The sequence below is a fragment of the Delphinapterus leucas genome, chromosome 14 (assembly GCF_059928025.1).
Source record: "Delphinapterus leucas isolate spDelLeu-1000000601 "Yukka" chromosome 14, BTC_Dleu_Yukka2, whole genome shotgun sequence".
In the NCBI taxonomy this organism is placed as follows: Eukaryota; Metazoa; Chordata; class Mammalia; order Artiodactyla; family Monodontidae; genus Delphinapterus; species Delphinapterus leucas.
Genome location: NC_143142.1, coordinates 14937888 through 14958981, shown reverse-complemented (window position 1 = coordinate 14958981; position 21094 = coordinate 14937888). Strand labels below are relative to the sequence as shown.

General features: G+C 55.6%; 1 protein-coding gene across 1 annotated transcript in view; it reads right to left on the bottom strand.

Annotated features, from left to right (window-relative positions):
• The window catches only part of DTX1 (deltex E3 ubiquitin ligase 1), a 37557-nt gene extending 18742 nt beyond the window's left edge, over positions 1-18815 (bottom strand). The window contains exons 1-2 of the mRNA XM_022550677.3: positions 18214-18815; positions 323-1001 (exon numbers count right to left, since the gene is read on the bottom strand). Coding sequence (XP_022406385.1) covers positions 323-1001; positions 18214-18472 — 938 coding nt within the window. The 5' untranslated portion in view covers positions 18473-18815. The remainder of the gene's footprint in view (positions 1-322; positions 1002-18213) is intronic.
• Positions 18816-21094: the final 2279 nt, after the last annotated feature.

The following is a 21094-nucleotide window of genomic DNA, read 5'->3' as shown; positions in this document are numbered from 1 at the left end:
TTAGTAAATAATAAACATGGACTGTACACCATTATAGTTGCTGCTATGGACCCATCACTGTGAATTGTGTGATCTGGGAAATGTTACTAACTCTCCCCATGCTTCAGTTTCCTCATCTGTAAATTGGGGATGATGACGCTCCCTACCTCACAGGGTCCTTATGCCTGGAGATAAATGAGCGTTAAGGTGCTTAGTTAACGCTTGGCACAAAGTGAATACTTAATAGATGCTAGATATTACTTGTGGTTATTATAATTATTATTGTAATTCTTTGTTCCTAGCCCCAGTGGGCAGCTACCCCTGCGCCCAGGGCCCGGCTTACCCCGGCGGGATGGAGGCGCGTGCGCTCACGCTGGTGGCGCGCTGGGGCCCGGGCCGGTTGAGGTTGTTCTGCCCCGGGGTGGGCGCGCCGCTGGGGGCGCTCGGGCTCCGCGGGGACGCGCTGAGGGGCTGCGCGGGCTCGGCGGGGCCGGCGGCGGGCGCGGCCCAGAGCGCGGCGCCTGCGAAGGTGGCGCTGGGGCGCACGGCGAGCGTGCCCGCTGGTCCTCCGGGCGGCGGCTGGGGCGGCGGGGGCGCGGGGGGCGCCTTGCGGCGCTGCGAAGCCAAGATGGCGTTGGAAGCGGCGCGCGTGCTGTTGACCAGCAGGCACTGCTGGCACGAGCAGGGCTGGCCCGAGCTGGCGCCCACGGGCCACGACTGCGACTTGGGGATGGAGCCGACGGTGAGCGGGTAGGCGAGGTCCAGGCGGCGGCGCAGGCGGCGGCGCCGGCGCGTCTGGCGGTTCATCTGCGACATGCTGTTGAAGTAGATGAGGTAGCAGAAGCCGAGCGACGAGAGGTCGAGCCACGGGTGCTGCTTCTCGTAGGCGTTCTGGATGGTGATGCAGATGTCCATGTCGTAGGCCGTCCACGCGCCGCCGTCGTTCTCCCACTCCCACACGATGCCCTTGCCCGGCGCCGACGACGGGTCGTAGAAGTTGCGCCGCACCGGCCGCATGGTGCCTGTGCTCACAAGGGGGACGGGAGTCAGGACCGGAGGGCCGTTAACATCCGCGGCCAGGGGGATCGGGACAGGCCGGAGGGGCGGGGGACAACACCGGGGTCAGCACGGGCTGGAGGGTCAGTACGGGCAGGGGCGAGCTTGAGGGTCAGCTATGGGCTGGGGCGAGAGGAGCGCGGGCCCGGGGAGGGGGGCGTGGAAGGCAAGGAAGCGGGATGTCAGGACGGGGATGCAAGTCAGCAAGGGGGGCAGGGGTCGCAAGCTGCCCCCACCACTGAAGGGTCAACACAGGCACTGAAGCAGTGGCCCATCACAGGCCCTGGGGGAGGAGAAGGGAGAAGGGGGTGTGAGCTGTTTAGACAAGGAGGGGGTGGGAAGCAGAGTCAGAGCCTGGGGTGGGAGCCGGGATCAACAGAGGCCACGACCGTGCCGACACTGATGGTCCTTCTTTCCTTCATTAGTTCACTCATTCAGTAATCCGTTCATCAGTCCATCCATTCAGTAATTACTTCAAGCACAAGTTCATTTGTGCATTCCTTAATTCTTTCATTCGTGCATTCCTTTATTCATGCCTTGGTTTGTGCATTCATGTATTCCTCAGTTCATTCATTCAATAATTCTCTCAGCTCATTCACCCATGCCTGCCATCATTCATACCTGCACTTATTCTCCTTCAGCAACTTTATGCATGATTTCAATCATTCCTTCACTTACGACCATCCTATATAAAAATGTGCACCCTTCCACATTCCTACTTTCCCTTCTCTCCTTCCCTGTTCCATCTGGTATACGTTATATGTTACACATATATCTTGCTTTCTGTCTGTCTCCTCCCACTAGAATGTCACTGCCACAAGGCAAGGACTTCGTTTTATTCACTGCTGTATCCCCAGCGCCTGCACACAGTAGGTGTTCACTAGATATTTGCTGAACGTGTGAATGAATTCATTAGTTCAGATATCGATCCATTCTGAGTTCGGTTATTTTATTCTTTCATGCCTTTTGCTATCCTTGCATTGGTCCATTCCTTCATCCACTCATTTACTCCTTTTTTCATGCATCTGTTTGTTTATTTGTTCCTTCCTTTAGCAAACATGCTGCCTATCTGCTCTGTGGATGGCTTCGTGCTGAGCGGTCATTCAGAATGAACATAACCACGTGACAGCCCCAGCCAGGTGGGTATTCATGCTCCCATTTTAAAAACAGGGGCCCTGAAATTTGGCTCCCAGCCTCTGCTCCATGCTTCCCAATTCTAGATGCTTTCTGAGAGCAAGGCTCCATGGACACTGGGTTAAAAAGAGATGAACAAGGTCCAGGCTGCAAGACTTCTCAGTGCCTTTGGCCTGCCCTGTGCCTTGGGGCCAGTGTGGAGAGATTCTTTTGGTTCACGTGGCACACTGGCAGGAAGGCTGCACGCTTGACTGCTCCTCAACTGTGGGCAAGTCCCTTAAGTCTCCCTAAGTCTCGGTGGCCCCATCTCGAAAATGAAGGTGATGATAATCCATGAGCCACCCCTCCCCAATCACACGGGGCTGCTGGGAGGATTTGGTGAGAATAGCCACAGAGCACAGGGTCTGGGTGGGGCACCAGGGCTGGGAGGCAGACAGACCTCATTTCAAGCCCCAGCTGCCCAACTTTCCAGCTGTGTGTCTGTGATCAGGCAACTCAATGGCTCTGAGCCTCAGTTTTATCATCTCTAAAATGGGCACAAGCAGACCTTCCTTATAAGGTTGCTAAAAGGATCCATCAAGACAAATAGTATCTCTACTCTGATGATTCCAATATCCTCTCCCCTTAGAGCCAGACTTGTGTATCCAGCTGCTCCCTCTGCACTTTCCCATGCAGGTCCAATGGGCTTCCCAAACTCAGCTCTGCCAGAGCAGAGCTGTGGTCTTCCTCCACCCCAAACCTGCTCCTCCTGAAGCCTTCCTTGTTGCAGTTACTGGCAGCTCCATCCTTCCTTTTGCTCAAGCCCCAAACCCCCAATCCTTGGACCCATCCCTGACTTCTCATGTCATACCCCACGTCCAGTCTATCAGTAAATCCAGTGGTCTCTATCTTCAAATACATCCCACATCTGACCACTTCTCCCTCTCCCCATCGCACCAAGTCTACCTGGTCCAAGCCACTGTGTTTCTCTTGCCTGGACTATTGCAGTAGACTCATTACTGGTCACTGCTCCTGTCCTTGCCTTCTGTCGTCTCTTCCCCACACAGCAGCCAGAGGGATCTCATTCAGTGCAAGTCAGATCAAGTTCTTCTTTGACTCAAAATTCTCCCATGGTTCCCTCCTTGCTTGGAGTCAAAGTCAAAGTCCTGGCCATGACCTACAAAGCACCACATTGTCTATAAAGCCTCTACAAAGTCCCATGGGTCTATAAAGCCCACCTCTCACTCACTCCCTGGCCCCATTGCTGTTCCTCAAACAACTGAAGCAATGTCCAGCCTCAGGCCCTTTGCATTTGCTGTCCCCTCCCCCTGGAATATGACCTAGCCACTCCCAGATGTTCTCACAGTTTTCCCCCTCCTTTCTTTTAGGTCTCTGTTCAAACATCCCCTCATTGGAAACGCCACCCTTCCGTGGCCCTCCATTGCCACCCTATTCCCTTGCTCTATCTCTCTTCCCGGCACTCAGCGCTACCTGCATGATTCATTCATCTGCAGACTTGCTTTACTCTCTGTCTCCCCCGTACAAGGTCAGGGATCTTGCCTGCTTTACTCCTGGCTCTATCCCTTGCGCCTAGCACAGTGCCTAGCACGCAGTGGGCCCTCCCTACGTGGGGAGTGTTTCCACTGTCAACTGGCACAACCCCAGGGTGCCTGGCCCTGGAATCTGCAGCCAAATGGATGAGGACCCATCATGGTCCATCCTGAGGACCCCCTCCTTCCCCTGCCTTGCTTAAGCTTCTCTCTCCTGGGCACAGACTCTGTCTGACCTTCACTTGGGTCCTGACCCAGGGCCGAAACAGCTACTCCTCTGCTCTCTCTGTTTAAATCCCAAGGGCTATGGGCTACCCCCTGCTCTCTGTCAACCTCCCAGACTCCGAGAGCTGGGGAAGTCGAGGCACAGAGCTGTAGCTGTAATGAGAGAGGCGTGGTGGGCGTAGAGTCAGTCGTATGAAAACTCCCCCCTCCCAGGCCTGCAGGGCAGCCTCATTCTCCAGTCTGTTTATCATTTTAATTTAGCGTGTGCATATTGACTTTTTCCTTGACGACGGTGTTCTTCCAGGGCAGGCCTGAGAGGGGATTAGTTAGAGGGAAAATCTGGGATCCTGTTCCCATCTGCTCCCAAGTCCTGGTCTTCCCCTCTCAGAGCCTCAGTTTCCTCATCTGGAAAATGAGGGCTCATGACAGATGATCTTCAGGTCCGATGTGTCCAAAGTACCACCATTAGCCTCCCAGTTAAGGGTTGGGGTGCTGTGTTACATGGAAGGTGTAACCCCTGAATGGGAAGGCAGGGGGTGGGAACTTGCTATATTTAATCACCTCTGTGTGCCAGGTCTTGAGCTGGGCAGGGCAGGGTCAGGGGTGGGAGGGGCAGAGTGAAGTGGTTGAGAGAAACAACTCAGAAGTCTCACAGGCCATGTGCCAGTCCTGGCTCCACATTTAGCCTCAGTGTCCTCATCTGTCAAATGGGGTATTAATACCCACCCCCAAGGGATTACTGTGGGGCAAAGTAAGATAATGCACATCATAGGTGCTTGGCAGAGCGCTTGGCTACGGTAAGTGCTTGAGGAATGTTAGCTAAGACACTGTTATTATATACATTACCCACATTCACCTTTTCCCAGCCCTTGGTCGCTTGGCAAACTCCTATTCACCCAAAAGAACCCTCTACATGCCCACCTCCTCCAGGAAGTGCTTTTCCGTTCTGCTGCTATAGCTAGCACATGCTGCTTTTTACTGCATGTATATCTTTGCACTGTCATTAAGTGATTTGTTTTTGTTCTTAATCTCCCTCACTGGTTAGTGACTTTCAGGAGGACAAGGACCAGGTCAGATCTATGTTTTTGTTCCCAGCACTAGGCACAAGGCGCAAATGAGGCATCTGCACCTGAAACAGGCAACCTACTTGGCATAGGTCGGGGCTCAGAGGGAGTGGGAAAGAGGAGGGGTTGGTCTTTTTTTTCTTTTTTCTTTTTGTGGTACGTGGGCCTCTCACTGTTGTGGCCTCTCCCGTTGCGGAGCACAGGCTCCGGACGCGCAGGCTCAGCGGCCATGGCTCACGGGCCCAGCCGCTCCGCGGCATGTGGGATCTTCCCGGACCGGGGCACGAACCCGCGGTCCCGTGCATCGGCAGGCGGACTCTCAACCACTGCGCCACCAGGGAAGCCTGGAGGGGTTGGTCTTGCTAGAGAGGGAGTGCAGACTGGAGCAGAGGCCAAAGTGCACAAGGGGTCCCCGGGGAAGGAGGGACAGGGTTCCTAAGGTCAGCATTGGCCAGCTCTGTAACAAAGGACTCTGGGAGCTCCTCCCAGCCAGCTCAGGGCCAACCAGCCCAGGCGTCCCTCTCTCCAGGGCTCTATTTAGCCGGTATTGATTTTCCTGCCTGTTTACTGGTAGTTATTAAAGGCTGCGTCCCTGGAGTCCTTTTCAAAGAGATCGGAACCTGGTGAGCTGGAGTAATTAGGGCAGCTGCCGTCCTCCCCGCTGGGCCCTGCACCCTGAAGCGCCCAGTGTTGCCTGCCTGCCTGCCTGTCCGTCCACCTCCCAGCTCACGCTGGCCGTGGACCAGGCCGAGGGGGGCCAGCTGGTTCCCTGGTGACCTGCCTGGGCTGCGATTTCGAGATTTCCAAGGGAGCAGCGGCGGAAACACTCTTTCTCTTCCCCAGTGGCCCTGGCCTAGATTTTTGGCCAGAACAATGGGTCTAAGATGAGGCTGGAGGTTCCTCAGCCTGGGAGATGGGAAGGGCCTCAGACTGGTGGCCTGGATGCACGGCTGGTCTTTCTAACATGGACCGGCTCTGCTGGGTCCACTCCCCTTCTCTGGCCTCACGGGTACCCGGCTGCACTGGCCACCAGGGTCCGTGTCCCCATGGCAGTTAGGAACCTGTGTCAAGCACGTACTATTTCTGGGCCTGTTTCTGTGTCTGCTTTTGTTCCCTGTCCCCCCACCCCCTCCTTCGCTTCTTAGGAATGTTTGGTTGAAAAATTCCAATCTTGTTCCAGATGAACTGAGGGGAAAGGGGCTTTGGCCAAATGTCAGCTGGAGGATTGCAGGAGCTGGGCCCCTGGAGACCGGGTGTGGGGACGGCCGCGGCCACTGCAGCCAGTGACCAGTTCGTGCCTGGGGCAGAGACAACCAAAGAGAGATCGAGACACAGGTGGGGAGAGCAAGAGACAGGGAGAGAGGGGACTTCCCTGGCGGTCCAGTGGTTAAGACTTCACCTTCCAATGCAGGGGATGCGGGTTCGATCCCTGGTCAGGGAGCTAAGATCCCACATGCCTCGCAGCCAAAAAAACCAAAGCATAAAACAGAAACAATATTGTAACAAATTCAATAAAGACTTTAAAAAAAATGGTCCACATAAAAAAAAAAATCTTAAAAAAAACAAAAGAGAGGGAGAGAAAGGCACAGAGACAGAGAGAGACACACATGCACAGAGGGCCGAGATCAAAATGGGAAATGCTAAGGCAGATACAGGAGAGTCGGGGGGCAGAGAGACTTAAAGAAACAGAGTCCTGGGACTTCCCTGGTGGTCTGGTGGGTAAGACCCCATGCTTCCAGTGCAGGGGGCCCAGGTTCAATCCTTGGTCGGGGAACTAGATCTGGCATGCCGCAACTAAGACCCAGTGCAACCAGAATAAATACATAAATAAATAAATATTAAAACAAAGAAACAGAATCCTGAAGCCTAGAGACTGAGACAGTCAGGGACAGTCAGGGAGAACGAGAGAGCTAGGCCAGGAAACGGAGGAGCAGAGAGGGGGGACGGGGTGGGGGGGAAGACTGCAGCTACAGCAATACCAATAAAGCTAACGTTTACTGAGTCCCCACTATGTGCCAGAGGCTGTGTTCAGCACTTTCCTTGCACTAACTCATTTTATCCTCACACGGTTCCTTCTAGGGAGGGACCAGAATTATTCCCATTTTACAGGAGACAACTGAGGTCCCAGAAGAGTGAAATCTTGGGAGGGTTGGGGATAATGCCTTATTCACGGAGCAAAGGAAAGGCCAGGTTAGACTGGTTCTAAGGGGTTTAACGCAGCCAAGTGGTAGCCCAGCCTAGGATACCTCCAGCGACGGGGAACTCACTACCTCAGCTTTGCCCTCAGTTGTTTTGCTGTGAGAGGTTTCTGGCTGGAGAACGTGGTCCTGATCTGACCCCTCTGCCTGAAGGCGGGGTGTGTGGGTGTCTCAGCCCTCCAGCTTTTGGCTTTAAGAAAAAGCTGACTCTGTAGAGAGACGGGAGGGTTCTGAGCCCTCCTGTCTGCCTCTCTAGTCTCCAAAGTGCTCCTCCCTGGGCTGAGCCAGTCCCAAGGCCCAGCAACAAACCACTCCCTCTGGGGGTGGCTTCCCGGAGGGAAGTGACCTCAGTTTGGGGGCACCCAGACCCTGACGGGAAGGGGGGCCCGTGGGAGGCAGTCATGGGACATCCTGTCAGGTGGGGGGAGTCCCGCTGCTGGCTGAGGCCTGTGACTGGGGGTTGGGCAGTGGGTTAAGCATGAGTTCAACACCCACTGGATGCCAGGCCCCAATGGGGTAGTTTCCTGATTCCTCCCCCAACCCAGAAGTCATCATAACCATCATTCTCGCTCAGAGAACACACTTTTGTGGCCCAGGCTCATGTGAACTCATTTAATCCTCACAGTGGCCCTATGAGGTAGGGATATTACCATCCCATTTGATTTTTTTTGGCCGCGCTGCGGAGCGTGAGGGATCTGAGTTCCCTGACAAGGGATGGAACTTAGGCCCCGGCAGTGAAAGCGCCGAGTCTTAACCACTGGACCGCCAGGGAAGTCACCATCCCATTTTAGAGGCAAAGAAGTAGAGGCACAGAGCAGGGTAGGAACATGTCCAAGGTTATCTGCAAGGAAGTGGTCCAGCCAGAAGCCATCCCAAGGCCACCCGGTTCCAGATGTTCCCTTCACTGCTCCACTTGTACTAGCCCATGTTCCAGGGGAGGAAACTGAGGCACGGAGGTTACACAGTAAGTAAGGGACACAGCTGAGGTTCAAACCCAGACTATTACATGGCCTTCTGGAATAGCGGCCCTCTCCCTTAAGCCCTCGACTGATGATCTGTGTGGCTGGCCAACTCCCTGACGGCAGTAACAATAACCATCCTGCTTTATCGAATTCTTCTGTGCCAGCTACTGTGCTAAGGGCTTATGTGCGCCCTCCAGTCCTCGCAATAGCCCTAGAGGTTTTGTGCACTACTGTTAGCCCCATTTGGCAGATGGGGAAACTGAGGCTCCTTGGGAGGACTTGGAGGTCCACCTAGGGGTGGTGGCTGGGCTGGGATTCGAACTGCAGTCTGTGGACCCGGGGCATCTCCCTCTCCCTCCCGCCCTGTGATCAATAATCCCGCAGTGTTCTGTTTCCCTCCAGACTCTCCCAGGGGACTTGTCAACAGAGCCACGGCCCATTAGCGGTTTCTGCACATTTGAAGCTGGCCCAGGCTCCCCAGGGTCTGCTGGCAGCTGGGCAGGCGAGGGGAGGGGGTCTCCAGCCCTGCCTGGGGAAGGCTGAGGGGCTGCACGGCACTCGGAGAGGCTACCACCTTCAAATTGGTTTCAAAAGGCCCTCGCTCTGGAGGCTGCTGGCGGCTGCAAGCTGGCTTTGCCCACTCTATGGGCTGTGTGTGTGTGTCTTCCCAGTCACCTGGCTTCCAACACACTCGGGTTCAGACCCCCAGGCATGGCAGCAGCAGCTGAGAGACGGAAATGAGAGGGTAGGAAGCAGAAGGAGCAGAGAGTCCTCTGTCGCCTGGAGCCCTCATGGTGTTGGGCAGCTGCCCTGACCCTGCCAAGCCTCTGCTTCCTCATCTGTGAAACAGACATCCTCACCATCATGATGGTAAACACTCACAGAGGGTCTGCTCTGTGCCAGGTACTGAGCTAAGTGTTTCACATGTTAAATCTTGTTTGTTTTTTTTTTGGTACACAGGCCTCTCACTGCTGTGGCCTCTCCCGTTGTGGTGCACAGGCTCCGGACGCGCAGGCTCAGCGGCCATGGCTCACGGGCCCAGCCGCTCTGCGGCACGTGGGATCTTCCCGGACCGGGGCACGAACCCGCGTCCCCTGCATCGGCAGGCAGACTCCCAACCACTGCGCCACCAGGGAAGCCCCACATGTTAATTCTTAATCCACATGACACTCTACAGAACAGGTACCATTATTATCATTGCCTTGTACAATTGCCAAAACAGAGAGGTGAAGTGATTTACCCAAATCACACAGCTAAGTTATTAAGCCAGGATTCAACCCAGCCAGATTTGAACTTCTCCCCGCTTCCACTGCCACCACCCTGGTCCAAGCCACCATGACTGCCTGCATGGACTACTACAGCAGCCTCCGTCCTGTGTCCCGGTTTCCACCTTTCGCACCCCGTAATGCATTCTCCCAAGGCAGCCAGAGGATCTTTCACAGACTCAGGTCTGACCACATCACTCCTCTGCCCAACACCCATCAATAGCTCCCTAGTGCCCTTAGGAATGAATCAGTCTAAGCTCTTTAGCTCATCTTCAAGGCCCATTACAAGCTGTCCGCACAGCCTCACACTCTAACGACACCAAACTTCTAGTTATTCTCTGAACACATCACGCATGGCTATGCCTCGGTGTATTTGCACATGCTGTTCCCTCTGTCTGGAATGTCCCGCAACCCACACCACCCCACTTCCCTCCCTGCCGAGTTCCCACACACTCGTCATGGTTCAGCTCAAGCACTGGCCTCTTAAAATCGTCTCTGCCACCCTCAGGGAGAATCACTTCCTCCTTGGGACTCACATAGCACCTTCCACCTACAGTACCGCCATTAAAGCACAGAGCTCACTAAGTGTTGAGGCGTCTGTGCCCTCCAACTTGGAAGCCTCTCAAAGGTTGGTCTGGCTTTCGGCCACCTTAGCATCCCTTTATAGCCAGGAGCACAGGGAAGTAGGTACTTGGAAAATGCTAGCTAAATGAATGAATGAGTCAGTGAATGAATGAATGACCAAATACACACAAGTGAACCTACCTGAGTACTACAAACGACTAGGCTGGAGATTGCAAGTTGAGGGGGCACTTGATTTTGTCTTGGGCGCCACGCTGTTTACATCTTGTAAATATAATGACCAGGCATTTAAAAACTGGGCTGGAGTCACTCAAGTCTGGATTTCAAAAATCACCAAGTATCCAAAGAGGCAGCCCCGAGGCAGCAGTTAGCAGAAGCTCAGTCACAGCCACTCCGTTCGTGTTTTCAAGTATTTACTGAGTGGCTACTGTGTACCAGGCACTAGAGAACAACAGTGGAACGCCGTTGCCTTCCCAGCCACTGCGCACACTTCTGTTGGCTGCCCGGGCCCTGGAAGCATCTGAATTTTCCGCCTCTTTCTAGATGGAGAAATTGGAACCCAGAAAGCGAAAGTGGCTTTGTCCAAATCACCTACAACTTAGAGATAGATGTTGACCCCAGGCTCCTTGACTCTTATTTTCACAGCCCCAGGTGACTAACGCCTTGGCATGAATGAACCTTTGTTCCCTAGAAGAGAGGAACCTGGGGAGGGCTCCATAACGTGCAATTTCAGGTGAACCCTACACTTCCCCTGGCGTGCCCTGCTTGCTCTGCTTGCAGTGGGCAGGAGAGGGCACGAAGGCTCAGTGGCGGCGGGGCCCAGCCTGTCATCGGCAGAAGAGGTGGCTACGCTGCAGCTGCTGGCAGGACTGTCCCGGTCACCAGCGCTGCCTTCTTTGATTGCTTCCTCCTTTGTTCTGCATTTCAGGGCGTTCAGCTCCACGGCCCAGTGCCAGACTCCCTCCCATTGCCCATCACCCGCCTGCCACTCCTATTCAGGCAGGTGGAGGTGGCAGCCTGGAGCAGCTCCAGAGGGACGATGGGAGGAACCCAGAGAGGGAGAGGTGCTTGGCCAGGGTGACAGAGCAAGGACGCAGCTACACAGGACCTGGGGGAGACTCAGTCTCCAGGCTGCCTGCTCCTGGAGCCCAAAGATCAGGAACAGCCCCATATCCCGGACCTCCTCAGCGTCTGGCCACCTGTATCATGCCCATCACCCCTACCAAAGTACAAGGGCTTTGAGGGCAGTGATTTGTATCGGTCCTGTCCACCGCTGCACCCCTAGTGCCTAGGACGGTGTCTGGCCCATAGTAGGTACTCGTTAAATTCCTGCTGAATGAATGAACAAATTAGTACTGACCACAATCCCCTGAGAGAGTCCTGTTGTTGGACCCATATTACAGAGGAGGAAACTGAGGCTCATGGAGAGAGTGTGGTTTACCCAGAGTCAAAAGCCAGCACCCCCTCACCCCACCCCACAGTTACCAGAGGGCTGAGAAGGAGGGAATCTAGAGCCTGGGCCGCACCAACAGGGCTCCCTGAGGCAGCCAGTTCCAGATTTGGGGCCCCCTGCTCTCAGCTGGTCTCAGCCTAGGGCAGCTGGCAGCTGGTGGGGTGCCTCTGTGGACTGGGAGGCCAGGGGGACTCATGATGGGGGCAACTGTCTTGGGACCTGGAGGCTGTCCTGCAGAGTGGCTACCACTGGGTGTGATGCAGGAGTGAGAGGAAGGAGGGAGGCCCAGGGAGACACAGGTATGCGGGGAGGGAGGCATGGGAGGGCCCTGGGCACCTTCCATACCCTGAAAATACCACACTGAGGAGGGAGCTAGGGATCCCACTGCCCACAGCCTGAATGGGCAGCTCCACTGTGACCAGTCCTGCCCCATCACCTCCCCATCCTGGCCCCTCCTCATTACCCTCCCATCACATCCCCCGTCATCCCCTCTGTAGAACCCCCATGCCTCCCCCTTCACTCCCCTCCATCACAGCCGTTATTACCCTCCCCATCACGGTCCCCTTTATCACACTCCCAACTCCACCCCACCATCAATAGCCCCAGTCATGGTCCCCAACGCCTCCCCGGCCCCTCCCCCCTCCACAGCTCTCATCACCTTCCCTATCACCTCGACTACTCCAGCCCCACACTTCTGCATCACAGCTTCCGTCACCTCCTTCATCTCTAGGTCAGACCCTAGCTCCCTTGGACCGATGTGGGGGGGGGGGCGTTGGAGAGAGCAGGAAAGGATGGAGAGGGGAGGCAGGGTACGTGAGAGGAGAGAGAAGAGGCTATGGGGAGGATTTGACCCAGGATCTCTCACACCCACACCCCACAGGACTGGTCCAGTCGTGGGTGGGCGCTGTCCAAGGTGCTGGGGCAGCCAGGCCTGGCGCAGGGTGGGCGCTGCAGACCACCTAGATCTGAATCTCTGATCCATCTCTTCCTAGCTTGGGCAGGTGGCTCCCCACCCTCTGAGCCTCACCTTTGCTATGTATAAAATGGGTCAGGAAGGGCCTACGTCAGCCCCTGCCCAGCCTGCTTCAGCTCTGGCCTCCAAGGGCCCATGATTAACGAGGCTGGTCCTGCAGTGTGACTCTGGGTCCCCTGGGGCCTGGCCGCTAAAGGGTGACAGCTGGCAGCCCGGCCATGCCCGGTGGGACTCAAGAGGCCTCCCTTCCGCTCCTTACCTCTTCCCACTTCTGTCACTGCCTCCGTTTTCCACTCAGGCCTGGGTTTCCTCTAGCCAGAAGTGTTCTTCAAACCATACAAAGTCTTGGAGGATTCCTCCTCCAGGAAGTTCTCCCTATCAGAGGCCCCAGGCACACACTGCCCACATCACTTGCCAAGGGTAACCTGTACCTCTCCTATGAGGTATTTAGATCTTTTTCCTACTTCAGCGTGAGTACTATGAGCAAAGCAATATTCCCCATGCTTTTACCTACATTACCTCATTCAGTCCTCACGGTAATAATCCTCTCAGGTAGGAACTAAACTTATTCCCATTTTACAGAGCAGGAATCTGAGGCTCAGAGAGGTTAAGGGGCTTGCGCATGGTCACACAGCCAGCAAGGGGCCAGGCTGGAATTCAGATCTATATCTGAATCCAAGAGTTCAACTGCCGTTCCCATGATATGTATTGATATTTGTCTTTGCCTTCACTAGATGCTGAAATCAGTTTGGCAGGGGTCTTGTCCTTCTTTCTGAGTTCCTAGGAACCAGCCCAGGGCCTGGTACTGAGCAGGCACCAATGACTGTCAAATAAAAGTGATGATGAATTTATGGTACCAGAAGAGACTCCAGGAGCCAGACAAGCAGCCAGAGGCAACAGGATGGATCTGTAAGGGTGGAGATGCAGGCAGTGTGACAGGTGGTGGTGGGAGACACCCACGTACGGACTAGTTGGACCTGCGGCCACCAGTGGACGGACCCTTTCCAGTCCAAACGCGCATCCTTCTTGCCCCTGGTGTCAGGCCCAGCCCCCTGGGGCCCTCCAGGTTGTCTGCGAGAGGGTCCCAAGGGGTCCTGTAACCGGGTAGCTGGGCCCTGGAGGCCTCTGGGGTTGCACAGGCTGTTTCTGCTTTGGTACAGAATCCGGCAACAAGCCAGAGCTCTCAAGGGAGAAGGGGGAGGGGACTCTCTCAGCTGGCTCGTTGAATGTCACCTTATTCTCCACCTTGAGACCTGTCTGAGAGGCCTGGGTTCCAGAAGAGTGATCGACTGTGTGACTTTGGGCAAGTCACTCACCCTCCCTGGGCCTCTATCTCTCCATCGATACAACGACCTGCCTAGGAGTCTAAATTCTGGCGGTGCCTTCCCCAGTGATGGCTGCTCTTCCCACTGGGTGGCCCCACCTGGTCCCCAGCAGCCTAAGTGTGTCTTCAGACAGGATGTTCCCGTAAGGGCACCAGGGCTGAGTGGAGCTCCAGCTACCCAGAGAAGGGATGATGTAGGCTTGGGGGATGCTGAAACCAGCCGCCACCTGTGACTCCAGCCTGACAGCTTGGGAGTGCCAGGCACAGCTGTGCTTTGGGTCGTGGGGACAGTAGTTGTGGATGGTCCCCAGCCTGGCCTCACCCAGCCTCAGCTGTCCCAGCTACAGAATGGGCAGAAGGCTACCATAAGTGCCCCCAGCAGCAGTGGGAGAAGAGAATGGGCGTCACCAGTCAGTCGGAAAGGTGGCCCTCCCTCTGCCCCCAGCCATGTGAGCTCAGGGAGAAATCTGGAAATTGCCTAGGAATTGGTTAGGTCATATGCCTGTGAAAGGAACACTAGGGTCACAGCATCCCTGCCACTTGGGTCCCAGACCTGCCGGGCTTCAAAGGGAACCTCATCCCCTGTAGGGAGTGATGAAAGCAACCCAGCAGGGGAGAGGTGACGGGGCGCCAGCTGAACAAACAGCAGCCCCCATGGGAGCAGGCCGGGCCCTCCCCTTGTGGTCCAAGCCTGACATCTGGGCTTTCTTCCGCTGGCCACATGACAGGCATATAGACAGGGCATTTGTGGGTCAAGCAGATTGGTGCTGCGTGCGTGTATGCACACACGTGTGCACCTCGGCACGCGCCACGAGGCGAGTATTTCTGTACAGGCCACACTGGGCATGCCGTGGCACCACTGCTGTCCTACCCCATGGGCAGGTTAAAAACGTATTAGGGCAGGGGTTGGTGAACTGCAGCCCGCGGGTCAAATCCACCCACTGCCTGCCTTTGCACAGCTCTCGAGATGAGTGGTTTTTACATTTTCAAATGTTTGGGGAAAAAAAAAAAGAGTTCATGACCCGTGAAAATGATATGAAATTCAAATGTCAGCGGCTGCAACTAGTTTTATCAGGACACAGACACATTCATTCATTTGCATACTGTCTGGCTGCTTTCAAACTACAGCAGGAGAGTTAAGCTATAGCAGCAGTTACAATAGAGACTGTAGGGCCCACAGAGGCTAAACTATTTACTATCTGACCTTATCAGAAAGTCTGCAGCTCCAAAGTCAGGGCGCTGGGGCATGCTGCTACCTCCCACAAAAACTTAAGGTTCGGCTTCAACGAACCTATCAAGAATTTTACAATTAGAAAATCTAGAGAGAGGTTGTGTTCATTTCAGTACATGCACGTGAGCTTTGGGTTTTACAACTTTATATTGTTTGTGTGTGTGTGTGTGTGTGTCTGTGTACCATGATCTTCAAGATGTAGGATCTCTGACTCATCTTTCATGCATCTGTGGTGTTCAGCACGTGCTAGGCACATGGTGGGTAATTAGTTAAGGTCTGTGGGATAAAATAACGTGTGGTTCTCTCCATCAACTCAACAGTCCTGCTAGCAAAGCGATACTCTTGCCCATTTCACAGATTTGGAAACTGAGGTCTGGACAGGTGACAACGCCTGCTTGAGGCTCTTTTCTGGACCATTAACTATGAGGACAAGATGTCCTTCCTTGACTTTGTATTGCTCCTGGGAGAACTGGGCGATTACATTATAACACGTCTGGTGGGAGACATCTTGCCCCTCCCTCTAGCAGTTTTCCAGGCATCCTAGGTCCCCTGCCAGCCCCATAGGTTTCCAGGCCTTCCTCCCTTGTTGGGGGTCTTGGCAGGCTCCCAGGGGCCTGTGGAGGGATGAGTATTTTTTTTTCCCTTTTCCGGCAAACAGGGGGCAGGTGTGGAGCGAGCAGCTCCCGGAGGGGGCAGTGGGAAGACGACTGAAGCTGAACTTCTGGGGGATCCAGCGAGGCTGACCCATAAGAGGGGTGCCATTGAGAGTAAGGGACCTGCTGAAAGGGGGAATGGAGGGAGTTTGGGGCGTTAGGAGCCCAAGTGGGGGTGTGGGGATAGAAGAGGAGCCCTGAACAGGAGTGTGGAGATCGAAGGCAAAGTGGCCAAGTTGGCAACCTTGGGTGGGGCTTTCGCTGCTTCTGAGGGACCATAAGTCACGCCCTGGAAAATCCGCCCCTGCCCCCCCAATAGCTTTGAACCTACAGAACGCAGACCACCGAGCCAAGGAGAAAACACACTCCTTCTGCTGTCAGACCCCTGCCCTCCACCGGAGACGGTTCCAGGATAAACCAGAGAGAATGGGGCAGGGGACGCCTAGCAATTCGCCGCCAGGGACTCTGCCTCTCTGGAAGGATTGGCACCAGGATTCAATGGCGACTTCCTCTACTCTCAGGATAAAATCCAAAGCCCTTTTCACGGCTGTCCAGTGCTGTGTGTCTGGTCCCTGCCCCAGCCTCATCTTGTACCACCTTTCCCTCATCCACTGCACTCCAAACGCAATGGATTTGAACGTACTCTGCTCCTTCCCACCACAGGGCCTTTGCACTGGCTGTTCCCTCTGCTGGGAGCACTGTCTCCCACACTCATTCTTTAGATTTCTATTCAAACCTGACTTCCTCAGATTAGCCTTCTTGACCACTCCTAGACCAAGTTTATTTCATGTTCTCAGACCTGCAACTGATTATCTGTGTGGTTATGTGTTTGCTTGCTTGCCGACTACATTGGAATCTCCAGCATAAGTCCTCCACAAATAGACCTCTACTAAGGACCCTGGCTGTCTTTTTTTTTTCTTTTTTTTTTTGGCCGTGCTGCGTGGCTTGCAGGATCTTAGTTCCTTGACCAGGGATCGAACCGGGGCCACGGCAGTGAAAGCACCAAGTCCTAACGGCTGGACCACCAGGGAATTCCCTGACCTTGGCTGTCTTGCTCCTTGCAGTATTCTAGGGCTTGGCACGGGGTCAAACACACAACAGGAGGTCAGTAAATCGATGATGGCATGAATGAATGATTGGTACCACCAGTGACTGCTGCCAATACCTGGTGTTTTGGAACACAGACGTACTGAAAAGTAACATCAACGAACCATCTGTTATGATTTTGCCTGTGTTTCCACCCTGTAGGCACCAAGCAATGTTCTAGAGCAGAGCTATCTACTAGAGCTTTCTTTGGTGATGGTGATGTTCTGGATCTATGCTGTCCAATACAGTAGCCACGAGACACATGCAGCAATTGAGCACTTGAAATGTGGCTAGTGGGACCGAGGAATTAAATTTTACTTAATTTTAATTAAATGTAAATTTAAATTGCCACGTGGGCTTAGTGGCTACCATATTGGACAGCCCAGCTCTAAGAGGGAAGGAAAGTGTCCTCCTGTCCCCACGGTTGCTACATGCAGTTTTGTCATCTAGGGATTCACTGTAATTCCCTCAAACCTCCATCAGCTGGTCCTTGGGGGTGAACATGCCAAGGATTCCTTGGCAGCTTCCATGAGGCAGGACCTCACCATTCCCCACTGCCCACCAAGCTTGTCGTAGAGACCACCAGGCAACAATGACTAGGGAGATCTCTGCAGTGGTGGCAAACAAAAATGCTGAGAGTGGGACATCCCCATTTTTACCACCATCATCACCTATCACACAGCACCAAGACTGCCACCAACCTCATCCTCTCCATCGTTACCATCACACCACTCCCAAGACCACCACCAACACAGCCGTCAACACCACCACCACAAATTCCACAATCAATACTACCACTGACACCATCTTCTCCAACATTACCCCCCCCCACCATCAACACCACCAACACCCTCACCCCCCCCATCATTACAACCACCATCACATCACCCCTACAATACCAATACTTAGAGCCAATATAAGATACCAGTTAAGAGTTTCAGTTCTGGAAATCAATTGGGCTTAAATCCCAGCTTTAAGTTTAAATCACCCAACTTCTGTGAGACTCAGTTTCTTCATCTGTAAAATGGGATGGCTACTACTACCACTACTACCACTAACACAATAGTGAGACTGGCTGTAACAGTTGGAAAAAATCAAATGAGGAAGTGCATGAAAAGCCTTTTTACTATGATGATTGAGTGCTAATGATCCTCTAGGTCCTGTGCTCAGTGAGCACAGTTTTATTGAACCCTCACACAGCTGTGGGAGACACTGACCCATCCGTCTTGCAGATGAGGAAACTGAGGCTCAGAGAGGTGACGTAACTTGCCAACAGCCCCACGCCTAATATGAGAGGCTGGACTGGAACCCAGGTCTTCAACAGGACTTTGCTAGACTGTCCCTTTTGGGGGGAGGGGGTCGGATCAGCAGATTGGCCTTCCGCAGTTCTGTGCTCCCTCTTCAGGGATGCCGGGGGGCATTTCAGCATCCTGCCATGAAAGGTGGTATTGTGGTGGTGATGGTGGTGGTGGGGTGGGGAGGGTAGTGAGTCCGCTCACCTGTGTCCTGGCGAAACTGGTGCATGGACTGCAGGTCGATGATGTAGGGCACCAGCTGGGCATCCACTTGCCCCAGGACCACAGAACCACGGGCATCCTCCTTGAGCACGTTCTCGATGTGGTGGCACACGGTGGCTGTGTAGGGCCGCCAGCGGCTGTGCTCATTCAGCCACTCCCACACCACCACCCGGGCTACATTCTGCGGTGGGAAGCCCAGCCCGTTCACGGGCATCATCACACCCTGGCCTGGTCGTGACATGGCCGCTGCTGCCTCAGGGGCCAGGACCCTACTATTACTGGCTCAGCTCCTCCTGGGCCTGGGAGCAGGTGGGGAACTTCCTCTCTCCCCAGGGCGGCAGCAAGGACTCTACGGCCTCCTTTCTAACTCTCGGCCCTCTCTGAGGCCCAGAGGCCTCAGTTAAAGCAGTGTGGGCTGGTGTTCCAGGCTCCAAGACCCCTTCCCGCAGAGCCGTCTCAGGTAAAGGTGCCGCTCTGGAGAGCAAGTGTCTTTCTTACGATGGGGAAAACGGTGCTCTAGATTCCTTGGTTCCCTGGGCTCCGATAAGGGAGTGAAGCAGCCGCCCCTACTCTAGGTCCGGGCTCTTTACTGCTGGTCTCCCGTTCTTCCTGGCCGAGCAGGGCCTGTCACCAGGAGGCCCGGCCCCGGCCCTCTGCGCTCCCCACTGCGTCCCAGACCCTGCGCCTGGCTCCAGTGGGGCTGCTTGCCTTGTCTCAGGTCCGCCCCCCCCGACGGCTCCCGCTGAAGGGGGCGTCCCCGTCCCCGTTGTCCCCGATCCACGGCGTCCTGGAAGGCCTGGGTGGCTGAAGAACGCACGGGGGAGGGGTGCGGCGCGTACTCCCTGCCCTCTGGCCGGGGCTGCGGCTCCGGAGCTGGGCTGGGGGAAGAGGGGGGCGGGGGCCCGTGGGCACGCCCCACCCCACTCGTGCTCGCGACCTGCCAAGAGACAAGAAGGGGAGAGGGCCCTTTAAGAATAGAGCGCGGCACCCCCTCCCCCCTTCCCGGGAGAGCGATGGGTTGAGAACAATGGGGAACAGATGGGGGGGGCAGCAAGGGGGGCTAAAGGGGGTCGCCTGGTCGCGCTCCCTTGGGGCAGGCCTGAAGGGAGGGCTGGGGCCGGGGGCGCGATTTCCCGAAACTCCTCGCCTGCTGCGCCCCCTCCTCAGTTCCCTGAGCGCCCCCTCCCCCGGGGCCCGCTCCTGGCCGAGGGATGCAGGGTGCGCGGGGATGTGCCAGGATGCGCGGCGCTGCAGGCTCGGCCCAGGGCCCCTCGGGGGTCGCGTCACCGAGGAGGCGAAGCCGGGAGCTGGATCGTCTATGCCTCCCTCCCTGGGGGAACAGCCCTCCTTCCCCAGCCCAGACCTCCCCAGAGCGCGCGCGGGCCTCCCAAAGGAGCCGGGGGTGGGGTCCCTAAGCGCCCCGCGCTCTCACCGCCTCTCCTCTGCTCTGCCTCGTTCTCCGGTTCACGCTTCAGCACCGCCGCCTCCTGGGCTCCCCCCGGAGTGGGAGGGAGCCGCTGTCCCCCCTCCGTGCCCTTTGCCTCCCAGGCCGCGCGCCGGGGCGCTGGGCTTTCCGCACGCTTACAGACTACCCCGCCGACCGACGGACGCGTGAGCCTGCTGCCGGCAGCCGGGATCCCGCGGGTGGGAGGCGGCCTCGGCAGTGCTCAGGGGAGGGAAGGGGGAGGGGGCGGAGAAGGAGGAAGGGGAGGAGACAGATCGCGGCCCTAAGCGCCAGCGGCGCTGACACGCGAGTCGCCGGGCGCCCCATATCCTCGGCTAGGCCCACCTGGGACCCCGCGAGGCCTCCTGACCCAAGCAGGATGCAAGGCATGGAGTGGGGTGTCCACTGGAACGCCTGCTTGAATCTTAGTCATCTTTACATTCTAGTTGCCCAGTCCAGGGCCTGGTACAGAATAGATGCTCAATAAATTCTTGAACGAATGGAATACGATCCAGAGATTGTTTAAAGAAAGATCTTAAAGCGTCCTAGGGTAGGCTTCTTTTCTCCTTCCACTATTCTGGGGGAGGGGAGTGAGGAGGGGCTGGCAGAGGGAATCACAGAATCTGAAGTGTAAGTATGGGACAACTGAGGCCCATAGAGGGTAAGAAATAGGCCCAGGATCACACCGCAGCTTGGGGCAGTGCCCAGACAGCACCCAGCACTGATTCTCCTCCCAGTACCCAATTAGCCAGCCAAGAGCCCACTTCCCCAAGGCAACAAACCCACTCCAGGTAAGTGTGATGGCAACAACATCTTGCCTCCAGGAGGGTGGGGTGGACCTAGGCCAGGAGGCAGAGACCTTGGAGGAAGGTAAGGGTAGGCCCTCCGTCATCTCATTAAGGGATGCCTGCAAACAACAGGTGCTTGATAAATGCCCGGTGAGGGTTGGCTGGATGGAAAAGGAGGCAGGTGGTGGCAGCCGCTCAAGTGTTAATGGGATGACCAGCTCTCCCTCCTCTGGCAGGCTGAATGCAACTGAGAACGCACATCATCTTGGAGGGGGATGGACCACCCGGGGCCTGCGGGTGTTTAGATTAGGCAAGATGAAGGATGCTTCCGGGAACTCCAGCCTGGGTGGCAGACGGAGGTCAGCGGCCTGTTTGGGAGTCTGTCCAGAGCAGCCCACGCTCCTCTTCCTCTCCAGGGCAGCTGGTGATAAACTAGGCAAGGTCAGGGGCAGATTGCTCAGGGGAGCTTTCCCAGAACCGAGTTCTGGCTCCCCGGACAGCTGGAGGGATCTCCCCCCGACACTGCACCCCGGGGCCCCTGCTATCTCCTGCTGTCCAGGGCCTTTTCCCGGTTGGGCATGATTCTGTTTGCTTCTGCCTGCTGCAGGCTAAAGACAGAGGCTCTGTATAG